Consider the following 21831-nt stretch of genomic DNA (forward strand, 5'->3'; position numbering starts at 1 on the left):
TGGTTCAATTGTCAAGCTTATTGGTTAAAAAATGATCAATTTTTATCAACCTTCGTATATGATAAATTATTAAAATTTAAATTAGATAAATATGAATGATCTTTATGAGTTAATATATCCCATAAAAAAAATACATAATGGAATATGATTATTGGTATAATTATATCTTTTATCATGCTTAGTAAAAACACACAAGAGAAATTAACACGAGGCTTGATCTTCATTTAGTTATTAAGAAGCCCTTTATTAAAGATATTAGTCTTAGTCCTTTTATGATCCAAACACACACTGTACATCTACCTCTTAAATAATACTTTTTTTTTTTTTTGAAAATTATGACTGAACATACACACACTCATAAACGTATAAATAAGTTAATCATTCACTTTAAAAGTCATCCAATCACTGAATAAAAATAACTGCAGTTAAATAAAATCTTAAAACGTGACTTCATCAAATGAGTTACTGTTTAAAACTGACCACCATCTCTAGAAATCTCACAATCACCAAAGCATAAAAAAATCAAAAACATTTTGAACTACTATTTAAAACCCATGAATCCTAATCATAATATGCAGAAGAAATGCAAGGTCCTCGGGTTATCAAGTGCACCCCAGCTTCGCCTACTCAGTCTTCAATGCCTTCAGTCTCAACATCCTCATGATCACCTGCATCAGCTGGTTCGGTTCAACTGGTCTTCAGCTGGTCTGGTTCAGTTTCAGCTGGTTCAATTCAACTGGTCTTCAGCTGGTCTGATTCAGTTTTATTTCAGTTGGCCAGCTGAAATCAGCCTATCAGTTTGTGCAGAACAAGTAGTTAATCGTCATTTATCAGCATCTTAAGCTTCTATTCAGACTTCTACTTCTGAAGATGATTTGTAGATTATCGTCTTATCTTTCCAACTCATACTGAATCGCTTCATTCTAATGACCGAGCTGATAGATATGACCAAAGTATCGTAACTGCTCATACCCAACTGATTGATATTTTCATGCAATCAGTTTGATAATTCAGCGATCAGTTAGACCTCGATAAATTCCGATTTTGCCCAACTGACGTGCAATACAACTTGTTAGAAATTGAGTTTTCTGATCAGTCTAGTTAGCGGATTGTCATTTGAATCATCTAGTTGAGAGATATCATCAAATTACCAAAACTTGCCAGAAATTCATTTTGTGCAGAATTCAGTTTCAACATGTTTCTTGTTTTAATAACTTCACACTTGAGTAAATATGTTAGAAAAACAATAACAAGTTTTGTTAATATCAAAATAAAGATTGCGAATATGAAATATTCCAACACATGTCAAAGAAACGTGAGATGCAAGTGAAGAAATCCCATATTTTTCATGAAAAAGTCATATAAATTCGATGCATAACGATAGATCTATAAGATATCATGCAAAAACATTCATCATACATATTATGATGTGATCGATGAGAAAAAGAGCTATAGGACGTGCCTTGATATAAAAACGCTCAAAAATTCGAATCGACGAAGCGAGGGACGAGCCACCTAAGAGACGAGACAAGCTTCTATTGAAATTTTCTTGCAAAAAGAGAACCAAAGCTGCTGCTATTTTCTGAGAGGTGGGTGGCCGAAAGAGGGGAGGTGGGGTAGGGTTTTGGGGAGTGAAACAATGGTATAATAATTAATTAGGATAATGAGCCTAGGTTTAAAAGACTAAAGTGTAAAGGTCTAGGCCCAAAAGCTCCATAAAACAAGCCCATTAGGCCAATGACATGTACATAAAATATTTTGTTTAGGTACATTTTCGAAAATATTACCCAAACTCTCAAAAAATCCTCCACTTAGCCAAAAATCGACTACCGATTTAAAATATGCTCGATGCGTAAAAATATCTTTAAAAGGCTCATTTTCAAAAATTCAAATTAAATACACCATATGTCAAATAATTGAAGTTAATTATTGAAATAAAACATTTTCCTTAACTGTCCTCCGTCTTCGTTCCTCGTTCGCGCGTAAAGTACATCTAAAAGCCCGTATAAATGAAATCTAGCAATTCATGAAATAAAAATATATAATAATGTCCTAATCTTATTAATTCATTAAAAAAATAATAACTCAAACATTTTAATAAAACCCTAGATTTGCATGCAGTCAGGTTACGTAGTTCGAATTTCTAAACCTTATACACACAATCTCCAAATACTCTATAAATAGCTCACACTCTTTATTTTTTAATTAAACTATTATTTTTACTCTTTTTGTTTTCTTATCCTTGCATTTTTTTTTGGATTATCGCTGTTTTGAATGTCGAAATATTACTTCTAAATCTATTTTATACTGTACAATAAAGTAAGTGTACAGCATTTTTTTTCATTTAAAACAAATTGAATATCTGGCATTTTTATTTAAAAATACTTGAAATAATTTTTGTGAGAAAACGAAAGATTTGTCACAATTAAATTAAGTAATTCGATCTAATCTCAAACTTGAAATTTGAGTTTTAACCTAATTTTGTATCATCGATTTAAGCTACGAAACACATCCAACTCCTTCTACTAACAAATTACATAAGCACACCCGTCAGCATGCCATAGGTCAACTGCCACGTGGCGGAAGCCCTTATGCTCCACAGTCCACAATTCAATTTGCAATATTTATAAATAATTCAAACTTTCTCAAGTAATCAAACTAAAACCATAATTAATTACAACCACATATATATATATATATATTGGCCACTCCACCACTCAACAGCCACCGTAGCCCATATACCGCCAGTTCCTCCTCCATGGACGGCGGAGGCGGCGAGAGCTCTCCGGCTGGTGTGTACCAGGAGCTGTCCTATCGGTTCCAAAGTCTGGAGGCGAGTCAGAATAAGCTCAAGGAACAGTTCGACGTTCTCTTGCAAGAGAAGTCGTGTGGCACCGGCGGGGATTCTGAAGAAAACGAGGTGGCGTCAGATTCGGGCGACTTGGCGTCATCCAATTGGATTTCATGCTTTCCCGGAGCGTATTTTTCGGAGAGTCCGTACAAGAGAATGTTGGAGCACATGGGTCATGCAGTTTACGTTAGCGTAGCTGGCACCGGAGAGATAATTTACTGGTACAGATCACTTGTTTGAATATTTGACCAGCTGAAAATCTCCTGTGGGGAGTAATCGTGTGTATGTTCGATGGTTTTCTCGTTCATTTATTGGCCTAGTATTTTATCCGGGCAGTTTGACTTGGGAGGTGTGCATGCATCTATGGATCATATATAGAATGCTGATAGTATCTTGTTCTGTTGGAATGAGGCATTTTATTGATTTTTTGAAGAATTTGTCTGTGGAATATTTGAATCCGTGTCTGTTGTGTTTCTTCTACGGTCCATGCTCTTATGTTTTTAATTTTTAGAACTTATGCATTATTATTTATATATTTTAGACTCATTTTGGACGAGTTTGGATCCATTGATTTTTCGATATGAACTTTAAAGATCCTCTGTTCGGATCCATGATTCAGAAAAATATAAAATACCAGTGTTTTCGTGAAACAAAATTCTAGTAATGTTTATCACATTCATAGTCTTGGATTGAACATCGAGGATTTCAAAAAATAATAATATTCAAGAGCTAGTTAATTGATTAGTTGAATCTGTTGCATATTTCTTTCTGGTGTCTTATATATAAAATTGAAGGGTATATGGATTTCTTAGACCAACTATAATTAGATTTATTGGGGTTGAATGACTGAGCTTCATTATTCAAGGGTAGAAATATGCCTACTTTTCTTTTGTATATGCTTTAATATTGCTGGTCCCAAGTCTAGATCTAATTTTGACTATGGAATTGGATAAAGAACCAGAAGTTTTGGGGGAATTCAATATCTCTATAACTTTGAAAAACCATGAGTCTATGGACGTAGATTAATACAACATATAAAAAGCTTCTCACATTAATTTACCTAAATGACTCAGACCAAAGCCATGGTGGAGGGAGGAATTACAATTAGGGTGGACGACCAAAAACTAAAGAATTTTTGAATGTAGGAGGTGAAGTGACGTTTTTATTTGATGTTGATATTAGAAAATAACTCGTTGAGAAAAATGTAAGATGGGGAGGGGAGCCACCACCCTTGCAAGCTATCCCTCTCGTGCTCCACCACTTGGTCGAAGGCTATATTGGTAATTACGATTGTTTTCGTCATATCTCTTGACTGCCTAGAAAGCAAGTAGAACAGAGCACAACCTTGTCCAAATTGAGGATGAATTATTGATGTCGGTCCATAAATGGTGCAAAAGGCCTTATTATCTTTTATATTTCTTGTCCTAAAGGACATATCTTGTTTGGTAGGAATCGTGCAGCCGAAAAACTTTTTGGATATGAAGACTGTGAAGTCGTTGGAAGAGTTGTTGAACTTGATTACGATGAAGAACACCATCATTCAACTGAGGATATTATTGAGAGGTGGAGCACTGGAAAATCTTGGTCAGGTCAGCTTACTCTTAAGAAGAGGACAGGTCAAATATTCACTGCAATGGTGACCAAAAGCCCATTATATGAGGATGGTCAGCTTGTTGGTATCATCAGTGTGTCAAATGATGCGCATATATTTAATGACATGAATTCAGAACTTTTGAGAACACATCATCATGATGACAGCAACCAACCTCAAGCAAGGGGAATAAATCGGAAGAAGACTCAGTGGCACCCTCAGCCACAAATTGCAGCAGTACAACAGCTTGCCTCGTCTGTTTCCAATTTGGTGCTTACCATTGTGAACTTATCTCTATTTCTACCCAAATGTTTTAGTTCTTTACTCTTCTCTTCCACTTCATCAGGCTTCAACATTGCTATTGCATAAACGCGGTGATGCAGCCCACAACACCTGTAGAACCACCAGGGAGAACGAGGAAGCGGAAATGCGGTGTCAAGCTACAAAAGCAGATAAACCACCAAGAGCACCGGTGAGCTTTAGTTCAATTGGTGAATTAAATTTAATTTATCAAAATAAGACGATGAATAAAGTAATACTTTTTTACAGATGGCAAATCTCATATTCAACTTTTCAATAGGGAATAGAAAAGGTCAAGCAGAGAGCTCTGAGCAGGAGAAGTCAACTTTCAAATTTTCCCAGCCTTCGAAAATTGTAATTTTCGATTAAATTGTGCATTCTTTCTGCACACATAGACATCAGTCATTCTCTGTTTGTAGTTATGATTAGTTTTACAGTTCGAAGCAGTTTTCTCCATCCCTATAATCTGTTTCAAGTTGATTTCTTTCATTTATTATTATTTTTCATTATATTGGTAGTTCAAGACTTATAACACTTTCTTCACCTGCGTGTACAGTGTTATCATCGATTTAGCCTGTATGCTAGTTTGGGTAGCTTATCTAATCTTGTTTTGCACCTTTTAAATAATATAGCTGACAGAAAAACATAGTTTTTTGTGTAATTAACATATTTCTCACAAACCTTGTATCTCTAACTGCAGGCTGCAAAAGTTTTGTCAAAATTGCATATTGGGGCTGTCAGCAAGAAGTTCATGGATGAGAACAGTCAAAAAAATAGTTCCAATGATTTTTCAAAAAACAAGGAAGTCGAAAATGAAACATTTTCCCAAAGAGCTTCGATGGAGCATGTAAATAATCTCGAGTTTAGAAATCCTGAGAATAATCCTCAGACACGGTCTCGTAATGCTATTGCAAGAAAACACTTAAACATGCATTTTAATCCCTCAAATAATTTTGAGAATTCCCATGTTAGAGCCTTTTCAGGTGAGCATGATAAGTTGCTTAAACAAAGCCTTCGAGTAAATCACGAGGAGTCCGTGAAATCAATGGAGGTAGAGCATGTATCACCTAAACAGTCAAGTTCTCCAAAGTTCCTTAGTTCAGAAGGAAGTGATTGTATTGCCCATGGAAGTACGTCAAGCAGGGATGACAATGAATCACACATGGGTGTAGATTGTGAAATTCTATGGGAAGATATACAATTTCGTGAAGAAATCGGACAAGGTGAAATGAAAGAATTAATTGTTGAAGCTTAAATTCCTATTCAAAATGGGGTCGCACTCATGATTTTAGGTCAAATTTTTGCATGAGTAGAAGTAATGGTTTTCGAAATTGTTATATGTAATATAAGGAGTTTTTCATGCATTGGTGTGTTTCAACTTGTACTCAGCAATACTTAAGTGGTCTTGGAGCTCTTGGTTAACTTTGATGTGACTGTGCTTCCTTTCAGGTTCTTTTGCTGTTGTATATCATGGAATATGGAATGCATCGGTATGTTTTTAATGTCATGGGTCTTCTGATCTTCTTCTTTTTCTTTATGATGCATATTGGTTTTTTTCATTTTTAGGATGTTGCTGTTAAGGTTTATTGTGGGAATCAATACAATGAAGGGATGTTGCGGGACTATAAAAAAGAGGTAGGTGCGCTCTACACAAAGTGGTAATTGTTTCAAGTGATAATGCAATAAGAATCTGTTATAAAGATTACAACTTGTAATTTTAGATTGATATAATGAGAAGACTAAGGCATCCAAATGTACTGCTGTTTATGGGGGCAGCATGTTCACATGAAAAACTTGCCATTGTCACTGAGTACTTGCCCAGGTATATATATCAATTCTTATTGTGCGTACTTTGGTCTTGAATAAGTAGAACAAAGTTGTAGGATTGAGAAGCTGATATTGCACCAAAAATTAAAGTTGGTGGTATCAACATTATTCAAATATCTTAAAACATACAACCCTAAAAAAATCACATTTCTATCACTATGTTTTATAGACAGCTAACCACCAACCAATATTAAAATTCAGAAGATCTTTATTTTGTTAGTGATGGGATAATAGAGTTTCACACCTATATATTGTTTGGTTTATCACAAGTGATAAATGATATGATTTTGCAGGTTAAAAATAATGTTGGATGATTAATATAATTTTTGGTTAGATAAATTAAGAAATAATAACTTTAAACTTTTTATGGAATCAAATAAATTTAGTTTTAAATATTTTCAACCTTTTATTAATTATACCATAATAAACCATAATTAATATTTTTAAACTTTTATTTTATCATAATAAACAATAATTTCCAACCATTCTAGTGTAGCTCTATCTATTTCTTTCCTTTTTCCACTTCACCGGTTTCATCTTATTTCTCTCTGTCTTTCTTATCCATCTCTTTTCTCCATAAAATTATCCTCAAAGCTGCTGCTGCAAGCTAAGGCTACTATAGCTCGGCTGTCGAGCAACGGTGATGACAATGTTGCACTGTGTGTACCATAGCACCACGTTCACGTATACTTCTATCACACCCCTCTGCCATAGTACCTGCATTGGCATCACCACATGCGTGTGCCACGACCGCTAATAATACGATTAATAAAGACGCAAATAGAATCAATCAAGCAACTAATACATAGATTCTAATTCATTATATCCAATCTAAAATAAAATATAAGAGAAAATATTATACACATGCTAATCTATTACTATTTATTAAATTTGAGTCAATAACCGATTTGATCTGTCAACGTGACAACAAAACTAAATTTATAATATAGCTCTAACATTTTACTAAATTACATGAAAATATTAACAAGAAAGATGGAAAACTGAAATATAAAGAAGGGGTGAAAACTTCTCACACAAAATTATTTGAAAAAAATGCTCTATAAGTTTCAAAAGCTGATCTGTCATTGGTTTAGATAAAAGGTCTACCAAAAATAAATATATTACTGATTGAATTAAGCATCTTTTACCATCAAATGTTACAAATCCACAACCAATATTTGACTTATTGAACATCTATTCTAACAAGAGTTTCATCCTTAATTTATGTTATACATGATACGTTTTCAAATAATTACTTAGTTATATTTTTATATAATAAGGATTTTCTCAAATATTTGATTTAGTTATGGGTTTTTACATTAAAAGTATATATAAACTAATTGAAAAGTTATTTGTTTTGTTGATAATAGTTAGTTAGGAAAAATATGGAAAATGTTGAAAATGTTAAAAGTAAAAATTTACGGTAAAAAGTAAAAATCTCAAACTCTCAAAATATATTAAACTACGCATTTTATAAAATTTTCTCTCTACTCAATTGTGATTTTCTTCACAAATTGAGAGATCTATTTAAGAATTTCTTTGAAAATAATCTAAAAATAAATACATCATTACATACATCATCACACACTAATTTTCAATATTTACAACTCTTATTTTAAACATTCAAATATTTCAACTATTACTTTTCAACACTCCCTCTTGTGATGATGATCATGATACAATGATTGTCTTCATTACGTGTTTTATACTGTCTCGTTAAAAACCTTACTAGAAAAACCCATTGGGATAAAAACCATAGTAAGGGAAAAAGACTGCAGTCACGTAAACTCCCCCTCATGTTAACATGAACAATTCTTCACAAATTTTGTAGATTGTGCATCTCAATATTATATCTATGTTGTTTGAATATTGTCGTATGAAGCGCCTTTGTGAAGAGATCTGATTAGTTTTCACTTGATTGAATGTAACGAATATCAATATCTTTATTTTCTCAAGCTCTTGGGTGAATGTGAAAAACTTAGGGGGGATATGTTTAGTTATGTCGCTTTTTATGTATCCTTCTTTCATTTGAGCAACACATGCAGCATTATCTTCATATAGTATCACAGGCTTTTTGTCGAATGATAATCCGCATGAGATTTGGATATATTCGGTCATTGATTTTAGCCATACACATTCACGATTTGCTTCATGTAGTGCAGTAATCTCAGCGTGATTTCATGAAGTTGTTACGAGTGTTTGTTTCTGTGAACGCCAAGAAATTGCAGTGCCTCCACGAGTAAATACATATCCGGTTTGGGAATGTGCCTTGTGTGGATCAGATAAATACACAACATCAATATAACCAATTATGCTTTGATTGATATTTTTTGAATACAAAAGTCCCAAATATGTCGTTTCTCGTAGTTAACGGAATATATGTTTAATTTCGTTTCAGTGTCTCTTTGTTGGATATGAGCTAAATCGTGCCAATAAACTCACAGAAAAAGATATATCAGGTTTTGTACAATTTGCAAGATAAATAAGGGCACCAATAGCACTTAAATATGGTACTTCTGGTCCAATAATAACTTCATCATCTTCAATGGACGGAATGAATCCTTTTCTATATTTAATGATCTAACAACCATTGGAGTACTTAAAAGATTTGATTTATCCATATTAAAACGTTTAAGGACTTTTTCTGTATAATTTGACTAGTGAACAAATATTCCACATTCTTTTTGTTCAATTTGCAAACCCAGACAATACTTTGTTTTTCCAAGGTGCTTCATTTCAAATCCTCCATTAAGTACGACACAACTTCTTGAATTTCCTTATTCGTTCCAATGATGTTTAAATTATCAACATATACAACAATAATTACGCATCCGGATGTTGTTTTCTTAATGAAAATGGAAGGGCATATTGAATTATTTACATATCCCTTTTTCATTAAGTGTTTACTTAGCCGATTATACCACATTCGGCCGGATTGCTTTAACCCATATAATGATCTTTGCAATTTCATAGAATAACATTATCTGGTTTTTAACTTTGTGCTTCAGGCATCTTAAATCCTTCATGGATTTTCATATATATATTACTATCGAGTTATCCATATAAGTAAGCTGTTAACAACATCTATAAGACGTATTTCTAGATTTTCAGATACCGCAAAACTAATAAAATACCGAAACGTAATTGCATCCATAACAAGATAATAGGTTTCTCCATAATCAATTCTAGGCCTTTGAGAAAAACATTGTGCAACAAGTCGAGCTTTATATCTTACTATTTCATTTTTCTCATTTCGCTTTCGAATAAAGACCCATTTGTACCCAACATGTTTAACACCTTCAGGTGTAAGGACTATAGGCCCAAAAAGTTGCGTTTATTTAGCGAATCCAATTCAACCTGGATATCATCTTTTCATTTTATCCAGTCTTGTCGATTTTTAAATTCACCAAAAGATTTTGATTCATGATCTTCATTGTCATTTATGATGTCAAATGCCACATTGTAAGAAAATATCTCATCAATCTCTTTTATATCTTTTCGGTTCCATATTTTTCCAGTATTAATATAATTGATAAAGATTTCATGATTCTCATCAGTTTGTGGTTCTGATGGAACATTTTCATCATCATGTATTTCTGTCGGAATATCATTCTCTATTTTGTGATAATCGTGTTTCTCTATGCTTTTTCTTTTTCGAGGATTTTATCCTTGGAACCGATCGGCCTTCCACGCTTCAAGTGTTTAATGACATCATGAGTGTCTTCAATTTGTTTCTTTGAAATTTCAATTCGAGCAGGGGCATTTACAACATGTATATATGATTTAGTGATCCTTTTTGTATCTGCAATTGCATCTGGCATTTGATTTGCTATTCTTTGCAAGTGCACAATTTACTGTACATATTTTTCACATTGTTTAGTTCTTGGTTCTAGATGTAACAATGATGATGTATACCATGTAATTTCCTTTTTGATATGTTTCTTTTCTCCCCCTAACATTGGCAAGATTTCCTCATTAAAATGACAATCAGCAAAACGTACTGTAAACACGTCGCCTGTCTGAGTCTCTAGATATCGAATGATTGATGAGCTATCATAACCAACATAAATTCCGATCTTTCTTTGAGGTCTCATTTTTGTTCGTTGAGGCGGTGCAATAGGCACATATACCATATATCCAAAATTTCGCAGATGAGAAATGTCTGGTTCTTTACCAAAGACAAGCTGCAATGGAGAGTATTTATGATATGCATTTGGTCTTATGCGAATTAACGCAGCAACATGTAAAATTGCATGTTCCCATATAGAAACTGGGAGTTTTGTTTTCATAATCATTGGTCTAGCAATCAGTTGTAGACGTTTAATCAATGATTCAACTAATCCATTTTTTGTATGTAAATGAGCAACATGATGCTCAACAGTGATTCCCATCGACATACAATAATCATTGAAAGTTTGGGAAGTAAATTCACCAGCATTATCAAGTCTAATTTTCTTGATTGTATGATCGGGAAATTGATTCCGCAATTTTACTATTTGAGCAAGTAATCTTGCAAATGCTACATTTCGAGTTGATAATAAACATACATATGACCACCTGATGGAGGTATCGATCAATACCATAAAATATCTAAATGGTCCACATGGCGGATGAATTGGCTCACAAATATCACCCTGAATACGTTCAAGAAACATATGTGATTCAGTTTGGATTTTAGTTGGTGGTGGTCTAATAATAATTTTTCCCAAAGAACATGCTTTGCATTGAAACTTATTATTTTGAAAGATCTTCAGGTCTTTCAGCGGATGACCATGTGTATTTTCTATAATTCTTCACATCATTGTTGAACCAGGATGTCCTAATCGATCATGTGAATTAATCAGTACTGAAGAATTATCAACTATCATGTTTGATTCAATTGGACTTATATATGTATAATGTAATTCAGTAGGGAGCATTGGTAGTTTTTCAACTATATATTTTTTTCCTGATTTATATGTGGTAAGACACATATATTTCTCATTTATTTCATTTATTGTCTTAGTATCATACCCATGAGAATATATGTCATTAAAACTCAACAAATTTCTTTTCGATTGTTGTGGTGAATACAAAGCATCATTTATCAAAAATTTTGTACCATTAGGTAACAAAAAATGTGCTTTACCACAATATTTTATAAAGTGTACAGGACCTGATATTGTATTCACCATTGTTTTTGTTGATTTTAAATCTAAGAAATATCTTTTATCTCGGAGAATAGTGTGCGTTGTACCACTATCAGGTTTGCAAGCATCCATGGGATTAGTTTCTTGTTTAGCTTTGTTCATAACAGTTTCCATTTGAACTTCAAAAAATATGCAATGAAAAAAATTACTGACAATACATATGTAATTTATTGAAAAATATAAGACATATCATAATTATACAATAAAACATTAGCATACGAGCATATGAAAAATAAAATATTTTACATTTCGATTCCACCAATATATTGATCATTTTCAGAGAAATCATTCAGAAAATCTGCAGCATCAAAATGAGTTGAATCATTCAAACGGCCACTGTGTTCAGTGAAATTGGTCTATTTTTCTTTCCCCTTTATCGATTCTTTATAGAGCTTACAAAGGTGCTCGGGGGCTCGACAAATATGAGACCAATGTCCTGGAGTACAACATCTAAAACAAGAACTTTCAAATCGTTTTGAGTGATTTTCATTAACACTCATGTTCTCATGATGCCTTTATAGTGGGTGGTTCGTGACGCGCTTTTGAGATGAGTTATAGAAGTAACTATCTCGATTGTTTTCAAAACCATGGCCGCGACCACGACCACTTCCACGTCCACGTCCACGACCACCATCTCGACCTTGACCTCGACCTCGACCGAAATTTTATCTCTGAATTTGATTTTGGTTTCCAGGTTTAAATTCATTTTTACTTACAGCATTTACTTCTGGAAATGCTGTTGATCCAGTAGGTCGGGACTGATGATTTCTCATTAGCAGCTCGTTGTTCTTTTCCACCACAAGAAGACATGCGATAAGTTCAGAATATCTCGTAAATCCACGCACTCTATATTGTTGTTGTAGAATTATATTTGATGCGTGAAAATTGAAAAATGTTTGATTGTGTTTTCTCAAGCATTTCCGATTTCGTAACCTCATGTGCACAAAATTTTAATTGCGAGATTATTCGATAAATCGCCGAAGTGTAATCAATGACTTTCTTAAAATTTTGGAATCTTAACATATTCTTTTCATCAAGGGCGGTCGGAAGTATAACTTCCTTTATATGTTCAAATCTTTCTTTTAATCCTTTCCACAGAGCCATGAGATCTTTTTCGATGAGATATTCACATTTTAAACCTTCATCAAGATGTCAACGCAAAAATATTGTAGCTTCTGCTTTTTCTTGTGATGAAGAGATACCATTTTTTTTAATTGTCTCACTTAGAGTCAATGACTCAAGATGCATTTCTACTTCAAGAGTCCATGGCATATAATTTTTCTGTAATGTCGAGCGCAACAAATTCGAGCTTTGCCAAATTTGACATGGTGGTACTAGAAAAATAATAATGCATTTTATTAGTTAAGTTCTATTAATATGACAATAAAAAGTAATAGATAAATTATAAATACAAGCATTCTTAAAAATAAAGAAAAAAAGCGAGGCATATATTTTCCGATAAATACAAGACTAGTGAGTATAATAACCAAAATAATTATACAAAATATCTTTGAAAGAGTCATCTTCTTCTTCTTCGAAAATTTTTAAGGAGAAAATTTTTGGGAGGAAGAATAAGTTTGGAGTGATTGAATGTGTTTATAAAATCATATTTATAGGGTAAAAACTAGCCGTTTATGACCGTTACAAAATCTTAAAAAAATAAATGTATGTATATGTAAATTTTATGGTAATAATATGATGTATATAATGTTAATAATGTTTAAATAATTATGTATATCACGTCACAATATTATAATGAGGTGTCAGGAACTCTTTTTATATAATATTGTGATATTATACAAATATATGTATAATTATTATATAACACAATAAAAATATATAAATAGTGAAATAATCACATCACGTTATTATAATGAGGTGTCATAGACTCCTTTTATATAGATATTATTCAAATATATGTATACAATAATTAAACAGTAACACAATAAAATTATATAAGCAGTGTAATCACATCTCGTTATTAAAATGAGGTGTCATAAACTCTTTTTATATAATAACATTATATTATACATTAAATATATATAAAAAAAAAATAAATAAACAGTAAAGTAAATACTCTTACTTTTGAAGATTGTTACCTTTTTCTTGTGTTTTGTAGCTTCGAAAAATATGAAAAACCGAACCTTCGAGTATCGTGCTGATAACGTGTTAAAAGTAAAAATTTACGGCAAAAAGTAAAAATCTCAAATTCTCAAAATATATTAAACTACACACTTATAAAATTTTATCTCTACTCAATTGTAATTTCTTCACAAATTGAGAGACCTATTTATAGAATTTTTTCGGAAATAATCCAAAAGTAAATACATCATTACACACATCATCACACACTAATTTTCAATATTTACAACTCTTATTTTCAACATTCAAATATTTCAACTATTACTTTTCAACACTCCTCTTGTGATGATGATCATGATACAATGATTGTCTTCATTACGTGTTTTATACTGGCTCGTTAAAAACCTTACTAGAAAAAATCCATTGGGTAAAAACCATAGTAAGGGATAAAAACCATAGTAAGAGAAAAATAGTACAGTCATGTAAACTTCCCCTCATTGTTATTTTTATAGTACTATCATGTCAAATTTGGCAAATCTCGAATTTGTTGCGCTCGACATTACGGGAAAAAATTATATGCCATGGACTGTTGATGTAGAAACGCATCTTGAATCATTGAGTCTAAGTGAGACCATTAAAGAAAATGGTATCTCGACATCAGAAGAAAAAACAAAAGTTATAATTTTTTGTGTCGACACCTTGATGAAGGTTTAAAATGTGAATATCTCATGGAAAAAGACCCCATGGCTTTATGAAAAGGATTAAAAAAAAGATTTGAACATATAAGGGAAGTTATACTTCCGACCGTCCGTGATGAATGAAATACGTTAAGATTCCAAGATTTTAAAAAAGTCAGTGATTACAATTTGGCGATGTATCGAATAATCTCGCCATTAAAATTTTGTGGACATGAGGTTACGGAATCGGAAATGCTTGAGAAAAACATTTTCCACTTTACGCATCAAATATAACCCTACAACAACAATATAGAGTGCGTGGATTTACGAGATATTCTGAACTTATCGCATGTCTTCTTGTGGCGGAAAAGAACAACGAGCTGTTAATGAGAAATTATCAGTCCCGACCCACTGAATCAACAGCATTTCCAGAAGTAAATGCTGTAAGTAAAAAATGAATTTAAACCTGAAAACCAAATTTAAATTCATAGACAAGGTTTTGGTCGAGGTCGAGGTGGTGGTCGTGGACGTTGAAGTGGTCGTGGTCGCGGCCATTATTTTGAAAACAATCGAGATAGTTACTTCTATAACTCATCTCAAAAGCGCGTCACGAACCACCCACTGAAAAGGCATCATAAGAAAATGAGTGTTAATGAAAATCACTCAAAACGATTTGAAAGTTCTTGTTTTAGATGCGGCACTCCAGGACATTGGTCTCATATTTGTCGAGCACCTTTGTAAGCTCTATAATGAATCGATAAAGGGGAAAGATAAAGAGACCAATTTCACTGAACACAGTGGCCGTTTGAGTGATTCAACTCATTTTGATGCTGCAGATTTTCTGAATGATTTATCTGAAAATGATCAATATATTGGTGGAATCAAAATGTAAAATATTTTTCATGTGCTCATATGCTAATGTTTTATTGTATAATTATGATATGTCTTATATTTTTCAATAAATTACATATGTATTGTCAGTAATTTTTTTCATTGCATATTTTTTGAAGTTCAAATATGGAAACCGCTATGAACAAAGCTAAACAAGGAACTAATCCCATGGATGTTTGCATACCTGATAGTGGTACAACGCACACTATTCTCCGAGATAAAAGATATCTCTTAGATCTAAAATCAACAAAAACAATGGTGAATACAATATCAGGTCCTGTAGACTTTATAAAAGATTGTGGTAAAGCACATTTTTTGTTACCTAATGGTACAAAATTTTTGATAAATGATGCTTTGTATTCACCACAATCGAAAAAAAATTTGTTGAGTTTTAATGACATATATTCTCATGGGTATGATACACAGACAATAAATGAAGGAATTGAGAAATATATTTGTCTTACTACATATAAATCAGGAAAGAAATATGTAGTTGAAAAACTACCAATGCTCCATACTGGATTGCATTATACATATATAAGTCCAATGAATCAAACATGATAGTTGATAATTCTTCAGTAATGATTAATTAGCATGATCGATTAGGACATCCTGGTTCAACAATGATGCGAAGAATTATAGAAAATACACATGGTCATCCGCTGAAAGACCTGAAGATCTTGGTATACATCATCATTGTTACATCTGGATCCAAGAACTAAACAATGTGAAAAAGATGTACAACAAATTGTGGAATTGCAAAGAATAGCAAATCAAATGCCAGATGCATTTGTAAATACAAAATGAGTCACTAAATCATATATACATGCTGTAAATGCCCCTGCTCGAATTGAAATTTCAAAGAAACAAATTGAAGACACTCATGATGTCATTAAACGCTTGAAGCATGGAAGGTCGATCGGTTACAAGGATAAAAATCTTCGAAAAAGAAAAAGCATAGAGAAACACGATGATCACAAAATAGAAAATGATATTCCGGCAGAAATACATGATGATAGAAATGTTACGTCATAACCACAAACTGATTAGAATCGTGAAATCTCTATCAATTGTATTAATACTGGAAAAATATGGAACCGAAAAGATATAAAAAAAATTGATGAGATACTTTCTTACAATGTCGCATTTGACATCATAAATGACACTGTAGATCATTAAAATCTTCTGGTGAATTTAAAAATCGACAGGACTGGATAAAATGGAAAGATGCCATATGCAGGTTGAATTGGATTCGCTAAATAAACGTAACGTTTTTGGGCCTATAGTCCTTACACCTGAAGGTGTAAAACCTGTTGGGTACAAATGGGTCTTTATTCGAAAGCGAAATAAGAAAAATTAAATAGTAAGATATAAAGCTCTACTTGTTGCACAAGGTTTTTCTCAAAGGCCTGAAATTAATTATGAAGAAACGTATTCTCCTGTTATAGATGCAATTACGTTTCGGTATTTGATTAGTTTGGCGGTATCTGAAAATTTAGAAATGCGTCTTATGGATGTTGTCACAGCCTACTTATACGGATCATTCGATAGTAATATATGTATATGAAAATCTCTGAAGGATTTAAGATGCCTGAAGCACAAAGTTCGAAACCCAGAGAATGTTATTATGTGAAATTGCGAATATCATTATATGGGATAAAGCAATCCGGTCGAATGTGGTATAATCGGCTAAGTGAACACTTAATAAAAAAGGGATACGTAAACAATTCAATATGTCCTTGCGTTTTCATTAAGAAAACAACATCCAGATGCGTAATTATTGCTGTATATGTTGATGATACTCCAATGGTTGTTATATCATTAAATATAAAAAATGATCTATTCCGTCCATGTGAAGATGATGAAGTCATTCTTGGTCGAGAAGTACCATATTTAAGTGCTATTGGTGCCCTTATGTATCTTGCAAATTGTACAAGACCTGATATATCTTTTGCTGTAAGTTTATTGGCAAGATTTAGCTCATATCCAACAAAGAGACACTGCAACGGAATTAAACATATATTCCGTTATCTACGAAGAGTGAAAGCTTTGGGACTTTTGTATTCAAAAGATACCAATCAAAGCATAATTTGTTATGCTGATGCTGGGTATTTATCTGATCCACACAAGGCACGTTCCCAAATCGGATATGTATTTACTCGTGGAGGCACTGCAATTTCTTGGCGTTCACAGAAACAAACATTCGTAACAACTTCATCAAATCACGCCGAGATTATTGCACTACATGAAGCAAGTCGTGAATGTGTATGGCTAAAATCAATGACCGAACATATCCTAATCTCATGCGGATTATCATTCGACAAAAAGCCTGTGATACTATATGAAGATAATGCTGCATGTGTTGCTCAAATGAAAGAAGGATACATAAAAAGCGACATAACTAAACATATCCCCCCTAAGTTTTTCACATTCACCCAAGAGCTTGAGAAAATAAAGATATTGATATTCGTTACATTCAATCAAGTGAAAACTAATCAGATCTCTTCACAAAGGCGTTTCCTACTACAATATTCAGAAAGCATAGATATAGTATTGGGATGCGCAATCTACGAAATTTGTGAAGAATTGTTCGTGTTAACATGAGGGCGAGTTTACGTGATTGCACTCTTTTTCCCTTACTATGGTTTTTATTTGAATGTGTTTTTCCTAGTAAGGTTTTTAACGATGCAGTATAAAACACGTAATGAAGACAATCATTGTATCATGATCATCATCACAAGTTGAAAAGTAATATTTGAATGTTAAAAGTAAGAGTTGTAAATATTGAAAATTAGTGTGTGATGATGTATTTATTTTTGGATTATTTCCAAAGAAATTCTATAAATAGGTCTCTCAATTTGTGAAGAAAATCACAATTGAGTACAGAGAAAATTTTTCAAAGTTTGTAGTTTAATATATTTTGAGATTTTTACTTTTTACCGTAAATTTTTACAGAAAAAAAAAGATTAGAAATGCTTAAAATCAGGGGTGATCAAATACAAATTGACTCGGTTTCGGGTCAAAACTTGAATATGCATACAAATATTAAACCATTTAACAGATAAATATCAATAATCGAACAAATATTAAACCATTTAATAATATAATATATGATAATGACATACAAATTTTATATCAAAAGTATAAATTTTGGCAATACAAATTTTGTAAGTTTGTTTAGCGATAAAAGATAATGATGAAAAGTTACGCTTACAACCTGAATTAATGGACTTATTTTTGGACCTATAAAATGGGTGAGAGTAAATAATTGTAAACCTAAATTTAAAAAAGCGACATCCATTATCAATTTATCATACTGCTAATGATATAATATAAATTAAATATTATATTAAAAACATGGATGACAAAAAAAATTATATATTTAGAAATCGGTTTGATTTGGATTTTTAAAATATAAAGTTTGAACCAAACCAATTTTTTGGGTTTTGTTAATGATCATTAAAACACCTATCCAAACCAGTGGTTTGGTTTGGATTCTGGTTCGGTTTCTGTTCACCCCTGCTTAAATGGGAGGGAAAATTTGGAAAAAAATTGATGTATACAAAGTAGTTATTCTAATAGGCTCAAGTATTATAATCAGCCAAAGTCTCTTCAAAACACTTCATAGAACACAAGAGTTTCACAGTAATTGTATATCAGATATGTCTAATATGGTGACTAAAATATATGAGTGGTTTGCATGGCATATAATCAGGGGAAGTCTCTTCAAAACACTTCACAAAAGCAAGCAATCACTTGACATGAGACGACGCCTGAGGATGGCTATAGATGTGGTGTGTCTCTACTCAAGTTGGTCATTTTCCAATTTCTGTGTTTAAGTATGAAGTGACACATCTTTTATATGCTGGTTCTTCCTGGTTGCAGACCAAAGGCATGAACTATTTGCATCACAGAAATCCACCCATAGTGCATCGGGACCTTAAATCATCGAACCTTCTGGTTGATAAAAGCTGGACGGTCAAGGTATTGTTGGCTGAAATCGGAACTTGTCATCAAGTTATTTAGATTAAAATGTATCAAGTATGTAGAAAACCCTAATTACATTGCCTTTTATCAGGTTGGAGATTTTGGCTTGTCAAAATTGAAGAATACTACTTTCTTGACAGCAAAGTCGGGAAGAGGCACGGTTAAGTTCACTTTCCCTTTTTTGTGGTGATCTCTGATATTTTTCGTCACTTTGTTACATCGAATTCGTTATGAATCCATAAGTGCTGTATATATCTTATTTTATCATGCTTTGTTATCGCTGCAGCCTCAGTGTATGGCACCAGAAGTTCTCCGCAATGAACCGTCAACTGAGAAGTAATTGTTTTTTGGGTGATTCTTCAATTTTCACATAAAAACACATTATTTACTGCAAACAGCACTGTTTGTTTGCTGAGAGAGGAGACCTTGTCAATATTGAGCACTGTTTCTTCCAGTTACATTTAAGTTTGGGGACATCTGATGTATGCAATGTTTTTTTTTAAAGGCCGATGTTTGTTATTCAAGTGAGCAAAAATTGCTGAACATGAGCATAATCACGTATGAGATTGCAGGACTGGTGCTTTTGAACTGAATCAATTGAGAAAAGCCCAAGATTTGGACCTTCCTTTTTTTGCTAGAGTTTGACCTAGCTTGGCGCTTGTTTAGTGTAGAGACTGTAGGAAAGCTTATTAGAATCATATTTGGCAAAGTAGTGTCATACTGATCAATCAGGGGGAGAATGGTGTTCAAAAGAATATGGATGGACCTGAAAAGTTGTAGCTTATAATTTGGATTAGGCTCCAAATATGCCTACTGGTTCAACTGAAAGTGTGAGTTTCTGAGTTTAAATGATTTATTGATGATATGCGTGGTCAGACGTGAAGGACGACATTGTTATCTCACATTAAGAAACATCTCACATTTAATCAACTCAGGCGAGGATAATATAAGCTTTTACTTGGATGAGCTCAATACTCACTAGCTTATACTTTTGAGTTAAAATAGAATAAGATATTCAGTGGAGCCAAATTGTCGAGATATTTTGGGTATGGTCTTAGAAATCATTGTGCTCGGTTAGTGTCTGTTGATTGATTAACTTCACTCATGGCTTATAGTCTTGCCAAAGCTTGTAAAGTTGTTTAGGTATTCCAAAACATCATATCATATAATTTCAGTTTCTTGTGAAATTTATTCTCTTCTCTCCACAGGTCAGATGTCTTCAGCTTTGGTGTCATTCTGTGGGAGCTAATGACTGAATGTGTTCCTTGGAGCAACTTCAATCCCTTACAGGTAACTTCGTCCAATCCCAGTCCCTGGTATGCGTTAATGAAACATTAACCACGATCTTTTCTTGAATCTCTGTACTTGGCATATATTTGTTCCTCTATGTTTCCTTACTCCTTAAACATCCTTTCTAAAGGTTGTTGGAGTAGTTGGCTTCATGGATCACAGATTAGACCTTCCCAAAAACATTGATCCTCGAGTATCCTCCATCATTTCTGACTGCTGGCAGAGGTATTAATCAGCTTCAGTGGATGAGGGGGTAGACAAAAAAAAAACGAAGAAAGTGATGTATTTTAAAACTGCAAGTTTCCCCATCCCAACTCCCCGAAGATCGTTCAGTTTACCTCCATCACTGATCACCTTACTGTATTTATATTGATCGTCTTTGAGAATGAAACTATATAACCCCAACATTTTTTCTGCTGAACTCCATGTTGCAAACAGTAACCCAGAGAATCGTCCATCGTTTGAAGATATTATACGTAAAATGGCAGATTTAGTCCGGTCAGGTGCTGGGAGATAAGAGCGAGGTCAGTTTCCATGTCTTAAAAACTCTCCAGTCGCCTTGATTGCCAACACGCAGAGGTTCCGCACCCTTATTTCTGTGATGACATGCATTCCTATGTGTACATGGTTTTCGGCCTTTTCCAAGCTTTCGATTTTTGGCTAGACAGGTAAAAGTTAACTAACTTATCCAGATAGATGGTAATGTTCATTCATTACTTTCCTTATTTGTAACAGACGACAGAAGCAGAATGCCAACTCATTTCTTGGCTAATGGAATTCATTTACAGTCTATCCAAAGTGGAATTCTGGATAACAAAACTAGAAACAACGAAAAAGAATTTTCAAAAAAAAAAAAGCAGCAGTATAAAGAGCAAAATATTTCTAGAAAAAATCTTTTTTCATTTCTAAAACAAATTTTGTAACCAAACTATATACTTTTGTAAAATATATCACTTTCTCCAATTAAATTTTTTTCCGTTCAAAATGATTCTAAATAATAAATTGCATTGTGAACTTTGATTGATGGTGTAGAACCCATAAATCACTCTACGTATAAGCCATGCATAATTCTAGATTTTTAAATTTAATTGACTTCATTGCATGATTATTTTAAATACATTTCTTTGAAGTTAATTATTTTATTAT

General features: G+C 33.0%; 1 protein-coding gene across 2 annotated transcripts; it reads left to right on the top strand.

Annotated features, from left to right (window-relative positions):
* Nucleotides 1–2666: 2666 nt before the first annotated feature.
* LOC142518233 (uncharacterized) lies at nucleotides 2667–21474 on the top strand. Of its 2 annotated transcripts, none has more exons than XM_075620978.1 (15): nucleotides 2667–3072; nucleotides 4301–4679; nucleotides 4789–4914; nucleotides 4992–5096; nucleotides 5443–5965; nucleotides 6192–6232; nucleotides 6309–6377; nucleotides 6464–6564; nucleotides 19124–19202; nucleotides 19294–19392; nucleotides 19487–19555; nucleotides 19682–19731; nucleotides 20604–20685; nucleotides 20816–20910; nucleotides 21124–21474. In XM_075620978.1, the coding sequence occupies exons 1-15, from the start codon at nucleotides 2759–2761 to the stop codon at nucleotides 21200–21202; spliced, it is 2211 nt and encodes a 736-aa protein (XP_075477093.1). In that variant the 5' UTR covers nucleotides 2667–2758; the 3' UTR covers nucleotides 21203–21474. The 2 variants fall into 2 exon arrangements, with proteins under 2 accessions (XP_075477093.1, XP_075477092.1); XM_075620977.1 differs by having other exon boundaries at nucleotides 2668–3072; nucleotides 4301–4712.
* Nucleotides 21475–21831: the final 357 nt, after the last annotated feature.

The sequence above is a fragment of the Primulina tabacum genome, chromosome 11 (genome assembly GCF_025594145.1).
Source record: "Primulina tabacum isolate GXHZ01 chromosome 11, ASM2559414v2, whole genome shotgun sequence".
NCBI lineage: Eukaryota > Viridiplantae > Streptophyta > Magnoliopsida > Lamiales > Gesneriaceae > Primulina > Primulina tabacum.